The 22165-nt window shown below is 32.0% G+C and overlaps 1 protein-coding gene across 7 annotated transcripts in view; it reads right to left on the bottom strand.

The window, feature by feature from the left end:
- LOC143240553 (1-phosphatidylinositol 4,5-bisphosphate phosphodiesterase delta-4-like) overlaps positions 1 to 22165 on the bottom strand; it is a 55958-nt gene that overhangs the window by 18231 nt on the left and 15562 nt on the right. For 5 of the 7 annotated variants that reach the window (XM_076483185.1, XM_076483186.1, XM_076483188.1 and 2 more), the window contains 9 exons: positions 20946 to 21075; positions 15922 to 16037; positions 15426 to 15495; positions 14934 to 15024; positions 10453 to 10570; positions 5811 to 5896; positions 3837 to 3957; positions 2056 to 2141; positions 1498 to 1580 (listed from right to left, as the gene is read on the bottom strand). In XM_076483185.1, the coding sequence (XP_076339300.1) occupies positions 1498 to 1580; positions 2056 to 2141; positions 3837 to 3957; positions 5811 to 5896; positions 10453 to 10570; positions 14934 to 15024; positions 15426 to 15495; positions 15922 to 16037; positions 20946 to 21075 (901 nt within the window). Of the gene's footprint in view, positions 1 to 1497; positions 1581 to 2055; positions 2142 to 3836; positions 3958 to 5810; positions 5897 to 10452; positions 10571 to 14933; positions 15025 to 15425; positions 15496 to 15921; positions 16038 to 19832; positions 20917 to 20945; positions 21076 to 22165 lie in introns of those variants that run through there. The other 2 variants (XM_076483191.1, XM_076483190.1) reach the window with 2 other exon arrangements.

The raw sequence follows: 22165 nt of genomic DNA, 5'->3' as shown, positions 1-22165 counted from the left end.
CTGGGTAGCTGAATTATGGAAAATCTGTTATTAAAACCAAAACAACTTTTAAGAAGGCCTATGTTATTCCATTCTTTTTTACCTCTGTTGTTACAATACTACTGTGAAATTCACTTTAGGTGTTGCCCATTATGATTATACTAACAATCACACAGTCTAACATCACTTTCACTAAATTACTTTAGCTTCTTTCTTGCATTTTATATTTGCACATATTTATAACATATGACCAAAAAATCTAGAAATGTCTGGCTCTCTGGTAACATCGATATTCACATTATGTGAAACATTTATTACAAAAAGCTTAGTTCAACAATTAAGCTGGGTACAGAACTTCTGATGTACACAAAGTCACATAATGAAACTTGTCATAGTTATTGCTTTTAAAATAATTTTATTTTAACATTTCTGTTATGAAAACAAAATAATAACTCTTGTATATCCAATAAAAATACTGATCAACAAAATAATAACAGATTATTTTACACAAGAAGTTGTAAGAAACATAATAAAACAACCTATTTTAATTTCAACCTTATTTGTGTGTTAATCAATTAATCACCCACACAACTGTCTCAAATTACATTCAACAATACACTTTATCTTTGAATCTGCACTTACTTTTGATGGAGATTCTTTCTCATTAAAAGTTAAAAAAAAGAAAAAGAAAAAAAGAGAAATATTTTTGACTTTGAACTTTAACAGGCTGTGAGTTTCTTATTTGTTTCTCTTGAAGTTTTTTCACTGAATACTCATATGATTCAAACACACATAAAGATGGGTTAAAAACATACAGGTAAAGAACCAGAAATCTGTTTAGAAATTCATCATTAATGTTGTCACAGTAACATAAGAGGGTTTGGACTTTTCTGAAAAACTTAAGACTGTATCTAAACTTTGTGATGTATACAATACTGTCAAAGTATACAGAGAATCAGATAATTTTCTAAATGTTTAAACAAGAGATTAGCCTTTTCTGAATATGTTCTGATATTATAAAGTTTCTTTATTTGTTTCAGATATATTTGGATAAAGCTACAATGATTATCTATTCTAATTTACCTTAATTTTGAACTAATAGACTAGAGAGAAGGACCTAGTGAACAGTACCAGCAATAAACCCAAATAGTTATATTCACTCTAATAGATCTGTTACAAAGAAACTTTACTTAAAATAAAACTCTCTAATTCATACAAATACCACTGATACATGGAATAAAGTCCATTTGTTCCAGTAATAAAATTATGATTCAGACAAAAATCTAATGTTATTATTTTCATTGATGCAACAGAAGATATGATAATATTGTTTAAATCTAATATATGTAAAACACTAAAAAAATTGCAATGCTAATTATAAATATATGAAAGATTCTATTCAAATTTTAATACTCTAGCACTATGACTGTATTCTGAGTCACACACAACACTGTCTGTAATGTGGCTTTGCTAATAATACTATTTAGATATGGGTATCAAACAATGGTAAAATTTCACCTTTATCAAGATTTTTCTGGCCAGTGAATGTGGAGATGGAAGTACTCTTTCATCTTCTCCCACTGGGGTACAATACAGATAATCTGAGAAAGAAGTCAGTGAGAGATCTTTATCTATATTGTATATTATTATTTAATCAACTAAACTTGAATACTAGTGTTGATATAAACATTCACCTTAAACTGCTATTAAAATACAGAGATGCCCTTTATTACTTCTACTTCTGCATACAACAAACATTTTGGATTTCCATCTATTAAGTTTTCAATTAATAAAATTTCTTATTCATTTCCCAAACAATTTGAGTAATCTACAGTAATTTCAAGGTTCAACCTTACTCTTGTATTTTTAGAAGTATGACTGGTAGAACAGTATCTTACATAATTAAATTATTATTTTATCTTTTCCCCCTTGTTTGCAGACATTGTTGTAGCAAAATTAACATCACTTTTTCCTGTTTTCTGACACTGCTCTTACAACATCTAGATAGAATAGATTATATTTGCTAGAATAGAATAACAAACAAAAACCTACTACATAATTTGCAAGCCATCCTACCTCCAAGAATGTTAACTAAGTGTTTGGCCATTTTATTCTGTTGTTCAACACTACAGTGATTTTCTATTGATAAAATAACTGGATACCTATTTAAAACAGAATATTTACTTCAGTTTTTGTTCTTGATTTTAACATTATTATTATTATTATAAGAAACATTATTCTTGGTTTTGTTTAATCTAAACTGAATTTCATTACAAAAACATTTTTAAAAACATGAATAAAATAATGACTTATATTACCTCCAGAACAAACGCAAATTTATTAGCTCAACATTTTGCTATTATAGTTTCATCAGGAGTTATTGATTTTCTACTAGTTCACTGATCCAGTTGAATCTAAAGTGGAACACAATTGGGTTATCACTTTATTTACATTTGAAAGAAATATTATTATGGAGAGAATTAAAATATGCAAGTAGTATATTTTGCCTGTAATGGGTTCATAATTAACTCCAAAGTTTCTTATAAGATACATGTGGACTTCTTAGTTTTAAGCAAATTTTGTACCAAATTGCTTGCAAGTTCATAAATTTATTGGTCACAGAGCCCACAATAATCTTCATATCTCTCTTGGACTTGATGGCAAGTACAGATCTGTACATTGAGCTTCTGGGCAACAAAAATACCATCATACTGTAATTAATCTCACCAATACTGGTCAGATTCCTATGTAGATAATTATTGATTTCACCTAAAATGTTTCAAGTCATTTTTTTAACATGGTATTGTAAACAAGCACAAATACAAGTGCACTCAATATGATGCAATGTGTAGTTCCCACTCTGGTACTGAAGAGAAGATAAATCAGTGATTTTGAGAGTTGATGATTTCTTTGTAACATTTAATTGGAGAAAACTTGCCATCAAACATAAAATTCCTGTTAAAATCCAAATCACCCAGAAACCTGGCATTAAACTAAAATCATTATTAAATAAAAATTACATAGAAGCACACAATTCTAATGTCATTTATAAAATAATATGCAATGAACTGTTCAGAATTTTACATCAGAGAAATAGGCAGAAATGTGAAAACCAGATTTGGTGAACCTAATTAAAAACCCTCCCATGTTTACCATCATTGCAACTCAAAAAACATGGTATATCCATAAAAAATACTGTAATTTCAAACAAAGAACTTAATATCAATAAATGCAAAATAAACAAGCTATCTTGATTAAGGAAAACAGCCTTTGCCTTAAATCAGCACTCTGGGTAACCAAGATATTTATATTAGACTGTAAAGCAATACCCAGCCATATTACCTCTTTGTTCTACAGAGTTTTTTGGAAAGTCACTGTGCAGTTTTGTAATCATATTTTATTCAGTCTATTTCAAGCCAACAACTGATAGCAGTTTAGAAACAAAATAAGAAGAATCTAGGCCTGTATTGATGCCAACGGGGGTTACTTTGAACACTGTTTATAATTGTCATTCATATTTACCTCCTGTATTCTATATTGAAACATGTCTGTTAATAAATATATAAGTGCACAATGACTTTCTGAACACCCTGTATATGGTATATTATACACACACACACACACTTTTGTATCTCTGTAACTGCTTGTAGCAGGGATGACAAAATAGAAGATGTCAAGATGTCTCAAAACTTACTTTCTTGATGGATTCCTTATTGTCAAAATTTAATTTTTATAAGAATGGGTTGTTGTTTTTGTTAAATGTTTTCACACTAGTTATTGTTGTTTATTGGTTATTATTTATAAACATACTTAGTTATAAACTCTAATTCAACAAAATATTCAAGTAATATACTTACTGGGATGATTTGAAGGCATTTGTCTTTATAGCAATTATCACATCTCTGAAAAGAATCTTGGTAGTAAATGTATAACCATGGTATATAACAGGTTCATCGTCAGGTCCATCCCATACATCCACTGTAATAAAAAATAGGTTTATAATTATACTAACCTGCTTTATGAGACCAGTTTATGTACAAATTTGTGGTACATCATAGGATCGTCATCAGGTCTATCCCATGCATCTATTCTAAAAAATGTAGGTTTATAATTACATAAATACATACTATGGATTTGCTCATTATATCAATTCTGGAAAGATCCTAAAGCTGAGTCTTGTACTGATGGCTGCGCCTGATCTCAGACTCACTATGTTTTAAGATCTCAGTAGAACTTAACAAGACTGGAATCACCTCATCATCAGAGGACCAACGTTCATGACCGTGTTTTCAGATGCATATTTTGTGGGATTAGAATTCACTGACGCAGTGAGTTTTAATATCACAGATTTTTACTGGGGTTCAATTGGAATAAATATTATTACAAACACAATTTGTATTTCTTATAGATATACACTGACAAGTACACTTAAATGTCACTTTCAGTACAATGAATTAATCATATTGGCTGTTTCATAATATAAGGTACATGCTGTATCACAAGGCTCAAAAAATGTCTGTTTACCTCTTTCCACATGGAGTTTGTGGGTTACATCAATCTTGAAACCCCAAAGTTTTGATATATTACTTACATCTTTATAAAATTTAGAAACCTTTTAGTAGACATTACAGTCTCTTGTACAAAAAAATAATTTTCTTTATAATGAAGCATTTTTACTAAATATTTATCTATGAATATATGAAATAAAAGTGTTGACTGCCCTGAGTATAAAGTGATTTTCATGTTAAATTATAGTTTTTTCCACCACAAAAATTTCATTACTTTATCTAATATAACTTTCTAATTTTTACATTTTACTTATTTTTATAGCAATAAATAAAGAACATATGTTTTTGCTGTCAGTTAATGATGAATTTCAAGCCCACTTTTTTTTTTCCATTCTGATGGTACCAGTACACTAAACAATTTTTATTTATTTAAATAATGCACACGAAAATTCTGAATAATAACACACACAGAGAAAATAGTTTCCTGTAACTATTGTAATTGGCTTTCTAACTATCCCATAAGAACTTTAAATCAATTCTATAAACTTCTCTATCTGGTTACCTAGAAGGAAGCTTTTAAAATAGACAATACACTGTATGGAAAAGAATCTAATATAACATGTCATTTGATACTTTACAACATTTTCTTGATATTGGTTATAATATAAAACATTAGAGGTAATTACCAGCCACTTGTGAAAGAGAGCTTGTGACAATTAGGCACGGCGAGTGGATTTCACTTTAAACTTCATGTTTCCATAAACAAAAGAGATTAAAGCAGACAATGCTTTAATAATACCAATATTATAATGAGTTATCTATTCTATGTTAAACTCCATAATTCACAGAGTGGTGGTAAATAAATTAGTGAAGAGGAAAGACTTGAAAACAATTTTAATATACTAAGAGCAATTGAAGATTTTGTAAAATATTTCCTTATGAAATTAAGAAAAAACTTCCACAATATGGAAATTTCATTTATTAACTATGCTCTGATGCCACATTTATTCATAAAATTTCGAATGTAACTAAAATTGTTGTGGCATTAGCACTTTAACCTACTCATAATGACAAGGTTAAAGTTCATATTTATGCTAGAAAAAAACATGAAATGTGTGTTTAGTTGGTAGTGAATGATATTTTGACATTAAAAAAAAATAAAAGATTTGACCCCAGCTACCAGTTCTTGCTGTATTTCAAAATTACAATATGAAATTATAACATGCTTTGTGATTAAACCTTTGAGGCATCTCAGAAGTTTGGAGTAGCATTATATGTACTAAAATGTTAAATAACTAATCCTTTTGTGAACAAATTACTTACATTCAAGACATCGACACCCCCTAAGAAGAGTCCTGATGTACCCTTCAATACTACTTTCGCCTATGAGCTGTCCCTGGGTTAAGTACCTGAGAAAATTTGATGAAAAAAATAGCATTATTTACTGCCATAAAATGTACCTTAATATAATTTAAAATTTGGAATTATATAGAAACATGTTTGTGACATACATAAAATACATGTTAGTTATCAATAAAATGTACAAACAAACTGATGTACCATGAGAAGAAGATAAACAGTAGCACAACAGTGGCTGGGTTATCATCACAACACACACAGAAACTTGATGTATCATGAGGAGAAGATAAACAGTAGCTGGGTTATCATCAGAACACACAGAGAAACATTAAAATTTTCCTACACAGAAAATGTATTTCTGACTGTTACTTACTTCTGTTCACATATAAAGCTATTCTAATTTACTGCTGCCCTCTAATTGCAAACTTTTTTCACATTCCACAAGCCTTCCATTCTTATGCATCCTTTTACTCACATGGTCTAACTGTTTATTGCATGCAAATTATCATGTGACAAACGTCCACCAATAGTAGTGTCACTCACCCATGTGGCCTCCTCTAAGTTATTAAGCCTAACTATCACTTTGAGTTTAGGCAGTGAGAAGGAAGGATTGGTAGTGTGTGTTCTCTTATAGCAGAGCCACATTGGGCTACCTGCTGAGCCCACTGAGGGGAATTGAACCCCCGATTTTAGCACTGTAAATCTGTAGACTTACAGCTGTACTAGCAGAGGGCCTCGGCAGTGTGAGTGGAAATAAGTACCTGTTGGATATACACTTTCAGTGGAGGAAAATTATAACTTCTAAGAAGTTACCATACTTCTGCTTACACACAGTTTGAATAAGTGGAATGACTAGCATGAGGTAAAAAGTAAAAGTATCCTTAAATGTGTCTGAAGGACATTAACAAGGGGACCTTGTGATAAGAGGATTATATGTGGGAGACTGAACCACTTCTATATGAGGTATATTATTTGTCCAAATGTGGAAAATATCTGACACAGGTCCAGGTTGAAAAGTCTGAGAAGCATATCCCAGTGGGAGAGAAAAAGGTGATCCTTATCTCCCTGATGAACAGAATGTGGGTAAAATAAGGAATATGCCCCAAGATGTAGAGTGGCTATAGCAAATGATCATATGTGGCAAGTTAACTGCATTCAAAACTTGACAACTGGGAACAAACATCCATGTGGAGATAGAATGAGGACTATAATGTCAGAAGCGAACCACTGGGAACCGAAATCCACGTGAGGGAAGGAAGAAGGATTATATAATCTTCATTTGAAGTTCAGCTGACTGAAGAGAAAAATCCCACCACTGATTTGGGAACAGAACAGAAACAAAGTAACCTCTGTGGTATAAAGACATCAAGGGGTAGTGCGAGATGAAGAAGTGGAGCAACCAACAAGTGCATCTACTTTAACCCACAACACTAAGGAAGTGCACTCAAGCTGAACTGAGTGAGAGATCAGTAAAACCCTAAAAATGTGTAAGAATGTATGTTAATTGGTTCAGATCTAAATCCAAAACTCAACCATTGGGAACTGACATCCATACACGCTTAGGATCACATATGCACTCCATGATCTACCACACTAGCAGCTTGGAAATGGAAAGTGGTAAGGACCCTCTTACTCCATCAGAAGAAATGGGGAGAAAAAATAGTGGATAATCTTGTGAAATGTTCACTGAAGACAGTGGTATAGGTGACCACAAACCCTATTTTGAAAAGCAATCCAAACTTGGTTTATTTAATCTAAGGGATGGGCAGCAATCCCCTTATGCTTTTCCCAGGAATTCCATGGGTTAGTATGGTCCAAAATGGAAATATTTATGAAGCAAATATATTGCAAGGAATAATCTACAAACAACCTTGTGGACCATCTTTATTTTATGTGACTGTAATGAACAGTGTGGATTTTTTAGCCAGAGAAATTAAGAAAGTGAAGTCAACATGGCTTTAGTACAATTCTATATGACTGGAGTATACCTGTTCAGGCATCACTCACCACAGAGCAGGAAACTGGTCAAAACATGGGACAAGTCCCTGAAAAATAATAACAAAAGAAGGAATACTTATCCAGTTGATGAGGGAAAAAACAGCTATCCAAAGCAGACAATGGGAGATTAATAAATAAGGTGTAGTCCCTGTGCTCTATGAAGTAACTGCAGTGGACAATGGAGTTGAGATGCATGAAAAAGGTAAGGTGCCTGAATGGAATGAAGACACAAGAAACTGGTTTTGAAAAGGAGGAGACAAGAAATAAAAGATCAATCAAATCATAAGTTGAACCCAATAGGTAAGGGAGGAAGGGGAGGGACACTAACAGAAGAATGGTATATGGAAATGAAACTTTGAGAAATGGAATTAACAGAAAGAAGCTTTGAATGCATTGAAGCATACAGGACAAAGAAGGCCATCTAGATCCAATAAACAATAAAGGTGGAAGATGGCAAATGAAAAAAGCCACCACCATTAAATAGTTAGAATGAAACATGATTAATCAAATCTGGACAAGAGGAAGTTGGATCGCTACAAGTGCCAAGGTGTTAACATCATAAGACCTTTCATTAACAGACAATTGTCTTGAAGCCTCCTTGCTGATCGATTCACACACCCCAATTTTGGAGATAAGTATTAGGGAAGAGAAACAAATTCAGATGAGGGGAACAAATCAGTAAACCCAGTGAGGTGGATATGTAAATATAGTCAAAGGAAGGAAAGGTTTAGAGGAAGATCCAAAGGAACCCTAGCAAGAGACCACAGGTTGTGCAACATTTCTTGAATAGCTAGCTAACAAATGTGTCAGACCCAATTGGAGAACTTCTTCCATAGAAGCCACATCCCCCAATGTATTAGAACCTTACTAGCAGTAGTGAGCTTTAATGGCATGGATAATAGAAAGGTTCATTAAATGTATTAGAGAAGGAGAACTGATGGTCCTAATGGAGGAAGGTATTGAAAAAGACACTCCCTAAATAGCCAAGATTGTTGGGTAGGTAATAGGAAAAAACTTATCCAACTGCAAAATCAAACCACCTAAGCTGCTTTGTAAGAAGCAGATAAGTATGTTATTACTGCTCCCATGTAGCCCTTGTGTAGCTCTGCACGAAATAAAAAAAAACACACAAAAAAGCAGCCCATGTAGAAGAAGCATACTGAAGCCAGACATCCAAGTGGTGGTGTAAGTAAAAACCCACCAAAATGCAGAAGTCAAATAAAATACAGATCACCAGACAAAAGACATACAGAACTGAAACTAGTCCATAGGGCAAGGTGTGAAACTGATACCAAATCACATGGTGAAAAAAACTAATACAATGCCATGAGAAATGGAAAATAAGAATGTATATCATAGGCATTTTCATTCCTGCAGAAATTGCTTGCCTGATTGTGATCAAAGCCTACATATTCAAAACTGGGAAGAATCAAGAAGTGATTGAGGTAGAACCAATCAAACCAGAACTCCAATAAGCATTGAGCATATACAATAAATGGAAAAGCCCGTAGCCTAGGTAGGACAGTTAAAGGATGGGAAAATGCCAGGCATTGAACATGAATAAAGATGGCAAGGACTGGAAATGAAACAAAAATGAAAGACATTATCTTGTAAAATTAAATAAATGTGTATTGACAATATAATTAACCTAATTAAGATATACCATGAAAAGGAATTACAAGAAATTTTGAAATAACACGTTAAAAGACCCACGTTAAGCCTAATCTCATGTTATAGAACAAAGGATATGACTAAGCTTTAATTTCAAACCTGAACATAACTATGAGTATTGAACAATCTAAATTAATGTTATTGAGCCCCAATGACTACAGATAACAATAATAACAATAAAAATATTCAAAAACCATAACAAAATAATGCTTCATCTTTCCAAAGTTGGCAGTCCATATTTCAAAATGTGTGGGTTTCCAAACTTATGTGGAGGCCTGACAAAGGTTAGCTCAGCAGGCAATCAATCTCTCACAGAAGATGACTAATAATTTTCTAAATGATGACTGCCATCTTAATCTTGAGTAAATGTGCTGATAAAAAATATAACCTCTGAAGTGGTAACATAGAATTTGGAATTTGTATTAAAAATTATTTGTAATGAAGTATTAAGTTCTGTAACTGGGTAGAAATGCAAGATATTTACACTTTGGAATGATTTACAAATATCACAAATGCAAATGAAAAATAAATAGTAAACTTGGTAAGATAAATTTATATGAAAATACGATAAAAAATTTGAAGAGAGAACAAATTAAATGTTTGCACACAAGCATTGCCAAATAAGAAGTGATAGTTGGGTAGAGTAGCACACAGAGAACCACATAAACATGTGGCACTACTGCTGGTGGAGGTTTACTGGATGATAACTTGCATGGAAGAATCAGTTAAACCATGTGAATCAAGGGGTGCGTGGGAGTGAAAGGCTTACGGCCATGCAAAATCACTTTTGGAACCAGAAAACAGTATTGAATGAGAATAGTTATGCATGTGAATGGAAGTAAGTTACACACCTTGTCAAAATTACGTGTTATGAGAAGAAAACACATAGTAGATAGACATTGGTTTGGTTATCAACACAACCCACACAGAAACTTACGTGTTATGAGAAGAAGATATATAGTAGTGTGACAGTGGCTGGGTCATGTCCTGATGGACAGTTCTGTGTTCATAATTAAAGATGTCCTGGGTAGGTGACAACAACAACTCTTGGAATCCTAGAAGACAGCATCAGATTACTGTTAATAAATATACAAACAGCTAGCAATACTTTACAATAGTGATAAACATATTTTGGTAATGTTCACTCTAATGTTTTTCAGTCTCATAATGAGGAACAATTTGGAGTGAGGAGTCTCATAGCAGCATTTTAGTTTTTGTGTTAATTAAATTCCTTACTCAAACAGTCTGAGAAAGAACAGTGCAGGTGATTTATAAACAGGGTTAATATCCACAGTTTGTGAAAAACTGACTTGCAGCTATTATTAGTAGTCTATACAATGAACTAAGTTTAGTTACTAATTAGTTTCTACTTTGATTCTATAATTTATTACAAAATAGTTCTATCCTATCCTTTAACTACTAATCTGCTGCCACATTCAACCATATGGTAACTGACTAGTGGCTGAAAGATGTGATAAATTTAGTTAAATAGTATGAATTAATAAAAAAAGCAGTATCTAATTACTTTACTTGTTTTACAGGCTACTTTCTATGACAAGGTTTGAAAATCTGCTTGTCACAGCCTTACTATAAATACATAAATAATTATTTGTGAAACTTAACAGCAACACTTAGCAGGGAAAAAAATATTTTTCACAGTTATCATTTATTCAATTGTTCAATATCAGCATAATCTTTTATTATTCTTTAGAATACAAAGTAGTGTCCATAATAAAATAAAATATGGTTGTTTTACACATTTACATCAAAACATTGTTCATTCATTATGAAAACTTTCAAAATCTTCTTCTCAATCACTGAAAACAAGTTCTGAAAGTTCACTCTCACTTGTCCTCATACAATATCATCTTTGGTGCCATTACAGCAATTGCTCACAAACATTTTTTTTAAAATACCTTTATTAGTTTCCACACTTTGGGGAAGAAAAAAAGGTTTGGTACTTTTAAACATTAAGGAATAAAAAAAACAAACTTACTTGCCATAATCCCTTTCAAAGTCTTTAAAAGCAGTGTTAAAACGAAATAAAACAAGATTGTTCCATATATTCATTGCAAAAACATTATTCATTCATTACAAAAATCTTCAAAATCACTGTTACTGCATTCTCTGTCACCGAAATCAAGTTCTGAAGATTCACTCTCACCTGAGTCACCACTTTCCTCAAACAGGATACCATCTTCACTACCATCAAGGAAATTGCTTATGCCACTTTTCTTAAATGCCTTTATTACAATTTCAATCTTATCTCTGTCCCTTGAGCTTTTCACTTGCTCACACACAATTGGAATACTTGGGCTCTTCCTTCTTCTGGTAGGAGTCACTTCGTAGTTGACCATCTGCATCCATTTGTTCCACTCCTCAAGCATGAAGCACTTGAAAAACTTATTGATAGATACATCCAGTGGTTGTAATTTGCTTGTTAGCCCACCAGGTATAACAACCAGTTGAGTCTTCATTCGGGCAATTTTTTTTCTTAACTGCATCAGTCTTATGTGCTCTAAAACGATCCCACACAAGCAAGGCCAGAGCTTTCAGTAATTCACCTGGACATTTATCTTACACTTTCTCTAGCCATGACTTCATCACATCTTCATCCATCCATCCATCTCTTGGGATAGACATGAACAAGAATACCACTTGACAACTTTTCTTTTGGCAAGACCTTTCTTTTAAATATCACCACTGGTGGAAGTTTTGAGCCATTAACACAGCATGGTAATAGTTCTTTGTAATGGGTTTTCTCATGCCTACTTGTTTTTATAGGTATACTCGTAGTGCCCTTCTTGTCAGCAGTTTTATTTCTTGGAACAACAAATGTTAGTGGTACCTCATCAATATTAATAATGTGAGACAACTCAAAATCTGTTGATTTTCTTGTGTTCATTATATATGTATGGAATTAACATTTTATTATCAAACACTTCTGGTGTCCTCTGTGCTGTCTTGGTTTTCGTGTGGAGTTTTGTTCCCATAATTACTGTCAATTTCCAAACTTATATGTTTTTATTGTGTTCTTTATGGATATGACTCTAGTATTGTTAGTACAATGTCAAATTTAAGTTAAAGAAAAGGCCCTCTAAATGAACACTGTTCTGCAGTTATTTCCCATAATAACCCATTTTCTTTAGCCTATGAGAGAAAGAAAACAAGCCCAGGGAAGTGTAGAGGTTTATCTCACTAGTTTCTAGTCCTTGCTCTACAAGGTACAGTATGCCTAAGGAAGCATAACATTTTTTGACTTTCGGTGTATAGGATGCAGAGGGATTTTGAGATCCCTCTTTTTTGGGGGAAAAATGCATCTTATACCCCCAAAAACATGGTAATTGTTTTCTTTTAGTTGAAGTTTGCACAGATGGGTTTCACTTTAGAAATTGCCACTACATGCTCTTTATGGCTAATTCACAATCATGTAATGCAGTGGTTCCCAACCTTTTTTATGTTCTGCACCCCTAAAAAATTTTAATGTTCTCGCACCCCTCACAGTAATTATTTATTTAAGAATATAGGTAAATGTGGCAAAAAAAAAGTTATCTTGCACCCCCCAAGGGGTGTGAGTACCTCTGGTTGGGAACCACTGATGTAATGCAACTCTAGTTGTTGTTTGTTTTAACTTTTAGTTTCAGTAACGTAACTTACTTGGTTGCCTATATATCTCAAATTTATGTTAAACATTAAACTAGCTAATAACATAAAAATTTAAAATAAATTCTGGATTATCAAAATTATAATACAAATTACAAAAACATATGCAAACAAACATGTCTTGGCATACATGGCAAATTTCAGCTTGATGTTAGGTCAATAGCACAGATTGTGTGAATATACAACCTCAAGTGTATTCTAGTTCTATCTGTTTAAATCCACCATACAATTTTAATGGGACCTAGCTAAAAAATGTCCATCCAGAAGATAGCCTTGAAATAGGGTGGGAGCCATATAAATGTAAGAAATCAGAAGCAACCTATCTTCATAAAATCTTCATTAAATTGTATTTAAAAAATGTTGTAGCCTTTACACAGATTAAAATGGCTGAGAAAACCACAAAAGAGGACATTCTAAGCTGTTGATTGGTTATTCACATGTCATATACTGTAGTAAGAATATACAAGGGATTGTTTAAAAAAATGAAAAGAGTCGAACAGGACCACCATGTTTGATTCAGTACATAAACCATATCTCAGCAAAATCAAAAGAAACAAGGTTCTTATTTTATATTCTAGCTCAATAATATTAGCAATTTTAGTTAATTTTAGTTCCTAATTTGTACAAAATTATAGAATTACCATTTCAACATCACAAACATTTAATTTTAAATATTACTGCATTCAATATACCAACGTGACTCACTAAAATCTATATTTAAATGTGTTCTTTTAATATTTACTTTTAAATTAAGAATTTAATTTATATATAACATTAAAGTTTGAATTACAATCTACAATATAATTCCAAACTTACTGATATAAATTCATAAAATAGTAGTGCAATAGACTTTTGAGTGCAAGTCAACAAACATGATGACATGGTCTTTGACCTGTCACAAAAAGGTTAATTATATAAAAATATAGGTAGTTTTTGTATATCCTAAAACAACTTTGTTAATTATGTAACCTATGAAAATCAATAACTACACCTTGGTAAATGGTTGACAAAACAAACTAGAGGAACAGCTGTGTCTGCAACTTGTAATCCTCTGAACAACACTTCATGTACTTTTTATTATTTCTTACACTACATAAATTTGTCACTTAAAATAATATAAAAATAAGTTACCTATATCATAGAAAAACATGATGAGAAAATGTTATAGAATTGAGGGAATACAAGACAATTGTATGTTTCACAAATGCATCATTTATTATAACCATGGTTTCACCAGTAAAGTCTTCATAAGGTACTGGTGAAACCAAGGTGGTATGTAATAAATGATGTATTTGTGAAACATGCAACTGTCTTGTTTTCCCTCCATTCTGTGATTATGAAGTTTCCTCAAGTACTGGAAATTTCAAGTATAAAAACTTAGGAGCTGAGTAAAGAAGAACAATACAGCATTAGACATGATGGCTGGGTGAAGCGAGAATGATACAGCATTAGACATGATGGCTGGGTGAAGCGAGAATGATACAGCATTAGACTCGAAGCGAGAATGATACAGCATTAGACATGATGGCTGGGTGAAGCGAGAATGATACAGCATTAGACATGATGGCTGGGTGAAGCGAGAATGATACAGCATTAGACTCGACAGCTGGGTGAAGCGAGAACAATACAACATTAGACTCGGCAGTTGGGTGAAGCAAGAAAAATGCAGCTTTATGTTTGATATTTGCTATAGGTAGTTGTAAGTTGTCTGTTTAGAATAGGTTAAAACTTTCTTATTAAACAAATCAACCTTACCTGTGATGGACATGTAACCTGGCAGTTGCTCTAGGTTATGTTCGAACCTCTCTATTAAAGCCTTACAGTATGTTTCTGTTACTTTCGTCATCTGTTCAGAATAGTAATTATTTTTACATGAATCCTTCAAAATGAGAAATGCTATCAGAGACATTAATTTAATTAAACACTTTGCAACTGCTACACTGATACAGGCATATATAATCTTAAAACTGTACATCACTTCAAATCAATGCCTTTATGATGCTCACAGAACTAGGTATATCTTGGGGTAGCAATACTTTGTTATTACTATCACATATAATTATTATTAAAATAATTCCAAACTCTCTCTTTTTGCACATATATTTCAGTGAACAAGACTGATAAACACAAAGTTTGTCAGAATAAAATTACAGAACTAAATATTAAACAACAGAGCCAATATAACTCTAAGAAAGAACAATAATGTTCTTCTGAAATAAAGTAAAACAAGCTTTAAGCATACCATACCTTTTGTTCTTTTGTTAAGAAGCTGTACAGTTCTTCCGGTCCCATAATAGATGCCTTGTTCACAGAGTACCTGGATGTTACAAGAAAAACTAGTTTTCATCTTAAACGTTCAATGAATAGTTGTGGCATACACTGAATTTATAAAAACTAACAAGATATATATATATACATTATGTTTCCAAATAATATAGTTTAATCTGATCTGGCATACTTCTTAAACTTTTTATTAACTTTCACGTCCCTATTATCTGAAGTTTAGTCATCATACAAGTTCTAACATATGTACTTTATGACACAAATCTTTTATATAAAAAATAAACAAATAATTTACATAAAAGAGTACTTAATGCTATAAACAAAACCATGAATTATGTTAAAATACATACATAATGAAACAGAAAAGGTGTGACAATAGTAAAAATGAGACAAGACACAAAGATGGACGATTTTAAAGGAACAATAAAAACCTGCATTTTTAAACCAGCAGATTACGTACTTTTTAAACAGTTTATCCAACTCTGAACGTTTCATAAGACTGTTATATAATCTCACAAATCCTTCAGCATTCAAGGCAGCTTCACCATTAATTTTACTCTTTTCAATATTTGCAGCCTAGCAGAAACAAAATAAAAATATTAGAATTAATTTGTTAAACTAAACAAAAAAAACTATTTATATAGTTGTGTGTTTGCTTTAAAATGTAAACAGTAAAATTACAAACATTTTAATTTAAAACAATTATAAACATTTTTATTAAGCAATACGTTTGTTCATCAAATATCAACAATACAATTATAATGCCTTGCTATAGTATCCACCTCCTGCAAAGTTTTCACATTTTGTAACTGTCCGAACTTGCAATCATGAAACTTTCAAATGGCACTTGAAAATTAGAATTTACACAATCTACTATAAACTGAGAGAGCTTAAAAACACTTATATTATGTAAGTTAGGTTTTCAAAGATAAATTAGAATATTCTCAATTGCATAAGTATTCAACTCCATTACTATAGAAATCCTAAGTCAGCTGCTGCTGACGTGCAAAAGATTAGGTTGAAAGGTCAGAAACTAATGTAGTGGTCTCTGTCTCTGTGTAATAAAAGTGATTTAACTTGGCTTCAGAGTAAATGCCTCTGTTCAACCCAAAATGCACATAGTGATATGACAAACAAACCATGAAGATCAATGAGCTTTCCAAACAAGTCAGGGATGAAGTGGTAGAGGACAGATCAGGAGATGGTTACAAGATAAGTCATTGATTATCCCTTTGTGTAAGGTGAAACCTACCATTAAGAAGTGGAATGTGCTTCATACTACTTGTCAGGCCACCCTTCCAAACTAAGCAGTTGGAGAAACAGGAAATTGGTTAGGGATGCCCCTGTAAAGCCAACAGTGACTCTGAAATATTTGCAAAGTTCCATATCTGAGAAGGGAGTCAGTGTTTATACATCGATAATATCCTGGTCCCTAAACAAAGCTGGCCTGTATAACCATTACTGTAAAAGAATCATCTCATATCTTGTATTGAGGTAGGAACAAAACATGTAAATGATACTGCAGACATGTGGCATAAGGTTTGGTTGTCATATGAGAGAAAAACTAAGGTTCATAGTCTAAATTCATAACATTACATCTGACATAATCCAAACACATCATTCAGACAAAACCATCACAACTGTAAAGCATATGATATTGGCATCATGTCACAAGGACACTTCTCATCAGCAAAAACTGGGAAGCATTGTCAGGACTGAGGGGAAAATGAATGGTGCAAAATAAAGGAAAACCTGTTTAAGTCAGCCAAGAATCTAAAATTGGGTCAAAAATTCACATTTTAGCAGGACAATGACTTGAGGCACAAGGTCAAAGCTGCACTGGAGTGGTTTCAAAAGAAGAAAATGAATGTCCTGGAGTTGTCCAGTCAAAGTCCTGACTTAAATCCAATGGAAAATTTATGGCAAGATTTGAAGATTGCAGTCTATCAGTGATCCCCAAAAAGCTTGCCAGAATTGGAGAAATTTTCCCAGGAAGAAAGTGTAATTTTTGCCCAATCTCATTGTGCAAAGCTATCCAAAACCTGGCCAAAAAGCACTCACAGCACTTATTACTGTCAAAGGTACTTTCACCAAGTACTACTTTAGGGATTCAGTACTCAGACAATCAGCAAAGTTCAATGTATGTACTTTATTTGCAAATTTTGTTGACATTCAACCTCCTTCATAGACAATAGTATCAAGTTTGGTCATTAGTGTTTTCAATAAAAACAAGTTCATTAAAACAACTGTTTACATTATTTGTATTTCATCAAAATGTGACATTATTGGTAGATGGTGAATATGTTAGCAAGGCGCTGTATAAATATTCCTATTTAACAATAAGTTTGTTCACCAATTATCAAAAATACAATTAAAAATGTCCCTATTTCACAATAAGCTTGTTCACTGAATATCAACAATACAGTTGTAAATGCCCCTATTTCATAATAAGTTTGTTCAATGAATATTAACAATGCAATTATAAATATCCCTATTTCACAATAAGTTTGTTCACCAATTATCAAAAATACAATTAAAAATGTCCCTATTTCACAATAAGCTTGTTCACTGAATATCAACAATACAGTTGTAAATGTCCCTATTTCATATTAAGCTTGTTCAATGAATATTAACAATGCAATTATAAATGTCCCTATTTCACAATGAGCTTTGTCACTGGATATCAACAATACAATTATTAATGTTCCTATATCACAATAAGCTTATTCAATTAATATTAAGAATGCAACTATAAATGTCCCTATTTAATAATACGTTTGTTCACTGAATATCAAAAATACAATTATTAATGTTCCCATGCAACAATAAGTTTGTTCAATGAATATGAACAATACAATTATAAATGTCCCTATTTCACAATAAGCTTTGTCACTGGATATCAACAATACAGTTGTAAATGTCCCTATTTCATAATAAGCTTGTTCAATGAATATTAACAATGCAATTATAAATGTCCCTATTTCACAATGAGCTTTGTCACTGGATATCAAAAATACAATTAAAAATGTCCCTATTTCACAATAAGCTTGTTCACTGAATATCAACAATACAGTTGTAAATGTCCCTATTTCATAATAAGCTTGTTCAATGAATATTAACAATGCAATTATAAATGTTCCCATGCAACAATAAGTTTGTTCAATGAATATGAACAATACAATTATAAATGTCCCTATTTCACAATAAGCTTTGTCACTGGATATCAAAAATACAATTATTAATGTTCCTATTTCACAATAAGCTTGTTCACTGGATATCAACAATACAATTATTAATGTTCCTATGCAACAATAAGTTTGTACAATGAATATTAACAATGCAATTATAAATGTCCCTATTTCATAGTAAGCTTGTTCACTGGATATCAACAATACAATTATCAACTTTTCTGTTTAAGGATACATTTTTACTTCAAATATAAAAAAAAATTCATTTGTTTGGTAAGACATTTTCACTTCAGATATCAATGCCACAATTGTAGACTTTCCTTGTTAGTGATGGATTTTTTCTTTTTTTTACTCCAGGTAGGAGTAGGTGTGCCATATTAGACTCTGTGTATATGAAATAATAGATACTTTTTTTTTTAAATAATCATATGAGCAGTGAAATGACAGGCATTTCAAGTAATATGTCAGGAAACACGTCAAGATAATTCTTGTTTATCATACAGTAACTAAAGTTAAATAAAGACTGGGTTTAAAATTCAAAGACAAAATTGAAATTATGAAAATGCACCAAATATAAAAAAGCTCAAATATCTATTTCATACAGCAGTTATGAGATTTTTTAGTTCCTTGTAACTTGCTGTATAGTAACCTAAATTAATTTAGATGTATGAATAACATTTTGTCACTGCACTTTATTTATTATTAAATATTATAACTGTTTAATGATTATATTATAAATCTCGTTTCTTTTGACTAAAGATAAAATTTAAAATATAATCTTTGACGTAGAGACCTAATACAGTCTTTGATTCACGATACCCTCTGTTGTAGACTACAATTTTGACTTGTCAGTACAGCTTGGGTCAACAAACTAATGAGTACAATTAGGCCTCTTATGATGGGGACATATATATAATATTTACGTAACCTTTTAGTCGTTTTCAACCTGCAGTACAGTATATCTTTGGCTTACTGAGCCAAGATGTGCTTATGAACCTCAAACAGGTGGAACTGCGGTCCAAAGCACAGGGTGCAGTGGATTAAATAATGCATTAGGCATCTACACCCTTGTGCAGATTAATTGAAACAAGATGGAAAATTACAATTTTTTCAATTTTTTGCATTTTATTTCTGAGAATCCAAAAATTACTCATAAATTAATACATGATATGACTGCCTTTACTTTTCAGAAGATCATTAATCCTCTTTGGCATCGAGTCCACAAGTTGACTGCAATCTTTACTAATTTTTGGATCATGGTACCACACCTCAATTAGCTTATCTTTCGTAGTACAGTCTTTTCCCTGAAGTCTTTCTTTACAAATCGCCCAAAGGTTTTCATTAGGATTTAAGTCTGGAGAGTTTTCAGGCCAGTTCAACACCTTCATTTGCATTGTAGTCATAAAATTTTTCACAAGTTTTGACATGTGGCACGGAGCCAGATCTTGCTGAAAAATGCCAAATCCATCTGGAAATTTCTTTTTCAATTCTGGAACGACTCTTCTCTGCAAAACTTCAATATACTGTAATCCTCACATCATACCTTCTACGATATGTAAGCCTCCAACCCCATAGTAGCTGAAAAAGCCCCAAAACATCTTCTTCAAGGGATGTTTTACAAACTGATTTATGTCTGCAAACATGCAGACTTCTTTGACCCTGTATGAAGAAATGAGTCTCGTCACTGAATAACACCTTCCTCCATTGTTCTTGCATCCAGTTCTTGTATTTCAGACCCCATTGGCACCATTTTATCTTCGTTGAGTTGGTAAGAAGTTGTTTTTTGACTGGTCTCCTTGCCCTTCTAATTCAATTTTGAATGACGTAATATTCCTCAAAATTTCGTCATATATCTCCAAAAATAGATCGACTGTACTGCAAAACACAACTAATGATGCTGTCTGTGTGAAAAAATGACTATTAAAGGAAATCAGTGGGTCCAGCGAGCCCACACATTGTCTCTCTCTCATAACATTCTGGATAAATAAAGATGTCTAAAATATTTGAGTTTCTATTTCAACATCTTTAACTTCATAAAATATGAGGAAAGAACGTTTAGAGTCAAAATTAACACAATTAAGAAATTAAAAATTTGAAAGCAGACAAGTACACTGAAGCCACTGAGCAGATAAGAAACTCTTTAGTAAACTCCCATTACCAACACAACAATCAATGAATCCAATAGATAAATAAGCAAGGACATACTACGTTTTCCATTGTGCTTCAAGTGAACAATATTCTACTCTCTCTTACTCATATTCCTGTACCAATCAAGAAGGATAATTTAAAAACTTACATCAAAAAGAATTTTTGCATGAATTTCCTCTATGGAAATATTAATCTGATATAATAATTCAAGACACTCCTTGAAGTTAAGGAATCTATTGTTATCTTTATCTGCTTTTCTAAAGCATTCCTTCAGCCACCTACAGAAAAAAAAATCAAAATTGTTATATATAGTTTTTCAAAACAGGTTACTTTAACCATCAATAAAAAGACACAATAAAATATTTAATTTTTTCTTATTGTCATAGATGCAACTTTTTATGTGAAAATTATGCATCGAAGTTCAACCTGTTCTATTCTGGGATTATGTGAAAATTAAGCATGAAGTTCTATTCTGGGATTTAGGATATCACTGAATTCCGTAAATTTTATAATATTCCATTGATCCATGAATGTAAATAACACCAAGTCTGTTATGCTTTCACTAATGTTTAATTAAGTGTAAGATGTTCAAAAGATCAGGCCTCTTACAGTTCAGCCAGCAGTTTAAGTGTGAAATATTTAAGATTTTTCATTTATCAGAGGTAAGCTACATTAACAGTGATTACTTGTGGAGAGTCAAAAATGCCATGAGTACCACAGATAGTAGAGAAACTTTTCTATCCATATACTTAGAACATTCAAATATGCTTACCTGAAGACAACTGAAATATGCAATTCTATTTCTATTAACAACAAGTAAAATCTCCAACTAAATACATCAGCACCTTTTTATATACCAATTATTAGTTAAGCTTTCATATTAGAAATCTTATGGTTAGATGTATATAAAAGTTAAAATACATGAGAGACTGCACCATAAACATCTTAAATGTTTCATGTAGTTTCTGCTACACTGTTGTCTTTCTTAAACTCATAAAACATTATATGCCTAATGTGCTCCTCAGACACATCAATCTTCATAAGGGTTTATTTGATTAATCTGAAAAAGTGAAGTTGGGTTAGTTTGTTTTATTTGTCTGAACATTTTTATACACATCCTACTACATATTTTAGTCATTAAAGATTTTTACAAAGACGGAAATGATGATGCACTTTCTGTATTAAATTTTTGGACATTACTTACAGGATGAACTGATACATTTAATGACTTACTTTGAACAATCCCTTATTTGATTTTACAATTTTTTTTGGTAAATCAATGCAGCCATCCTGAGAACCTACAAAACATCTTTGTTGGAACTTAAATTTGATATTTTACAAAATCTTATTTTAGATTATTGTTTTGAA

The sequence above is a fragment of the Tachypleus tridentatus genome, chromosome 13 (genome assembly GCF_004210375.1).
Source record: "Tachypleus tridentatus isolate NWPU-2018 chromosome 13, ASM421037v1, whole genome shotgun sequence".
NCBI lineage: Eukaryota > Metazoa > Arthropoda > Merostomata > Xiphosura > Limulidae > Tachypleus > Tachypleus tridentatus.
Note: the sequence above shows the minus strand (reverse complement) of the source record. Positions and strands in the feature narration are given on the sequence as shown.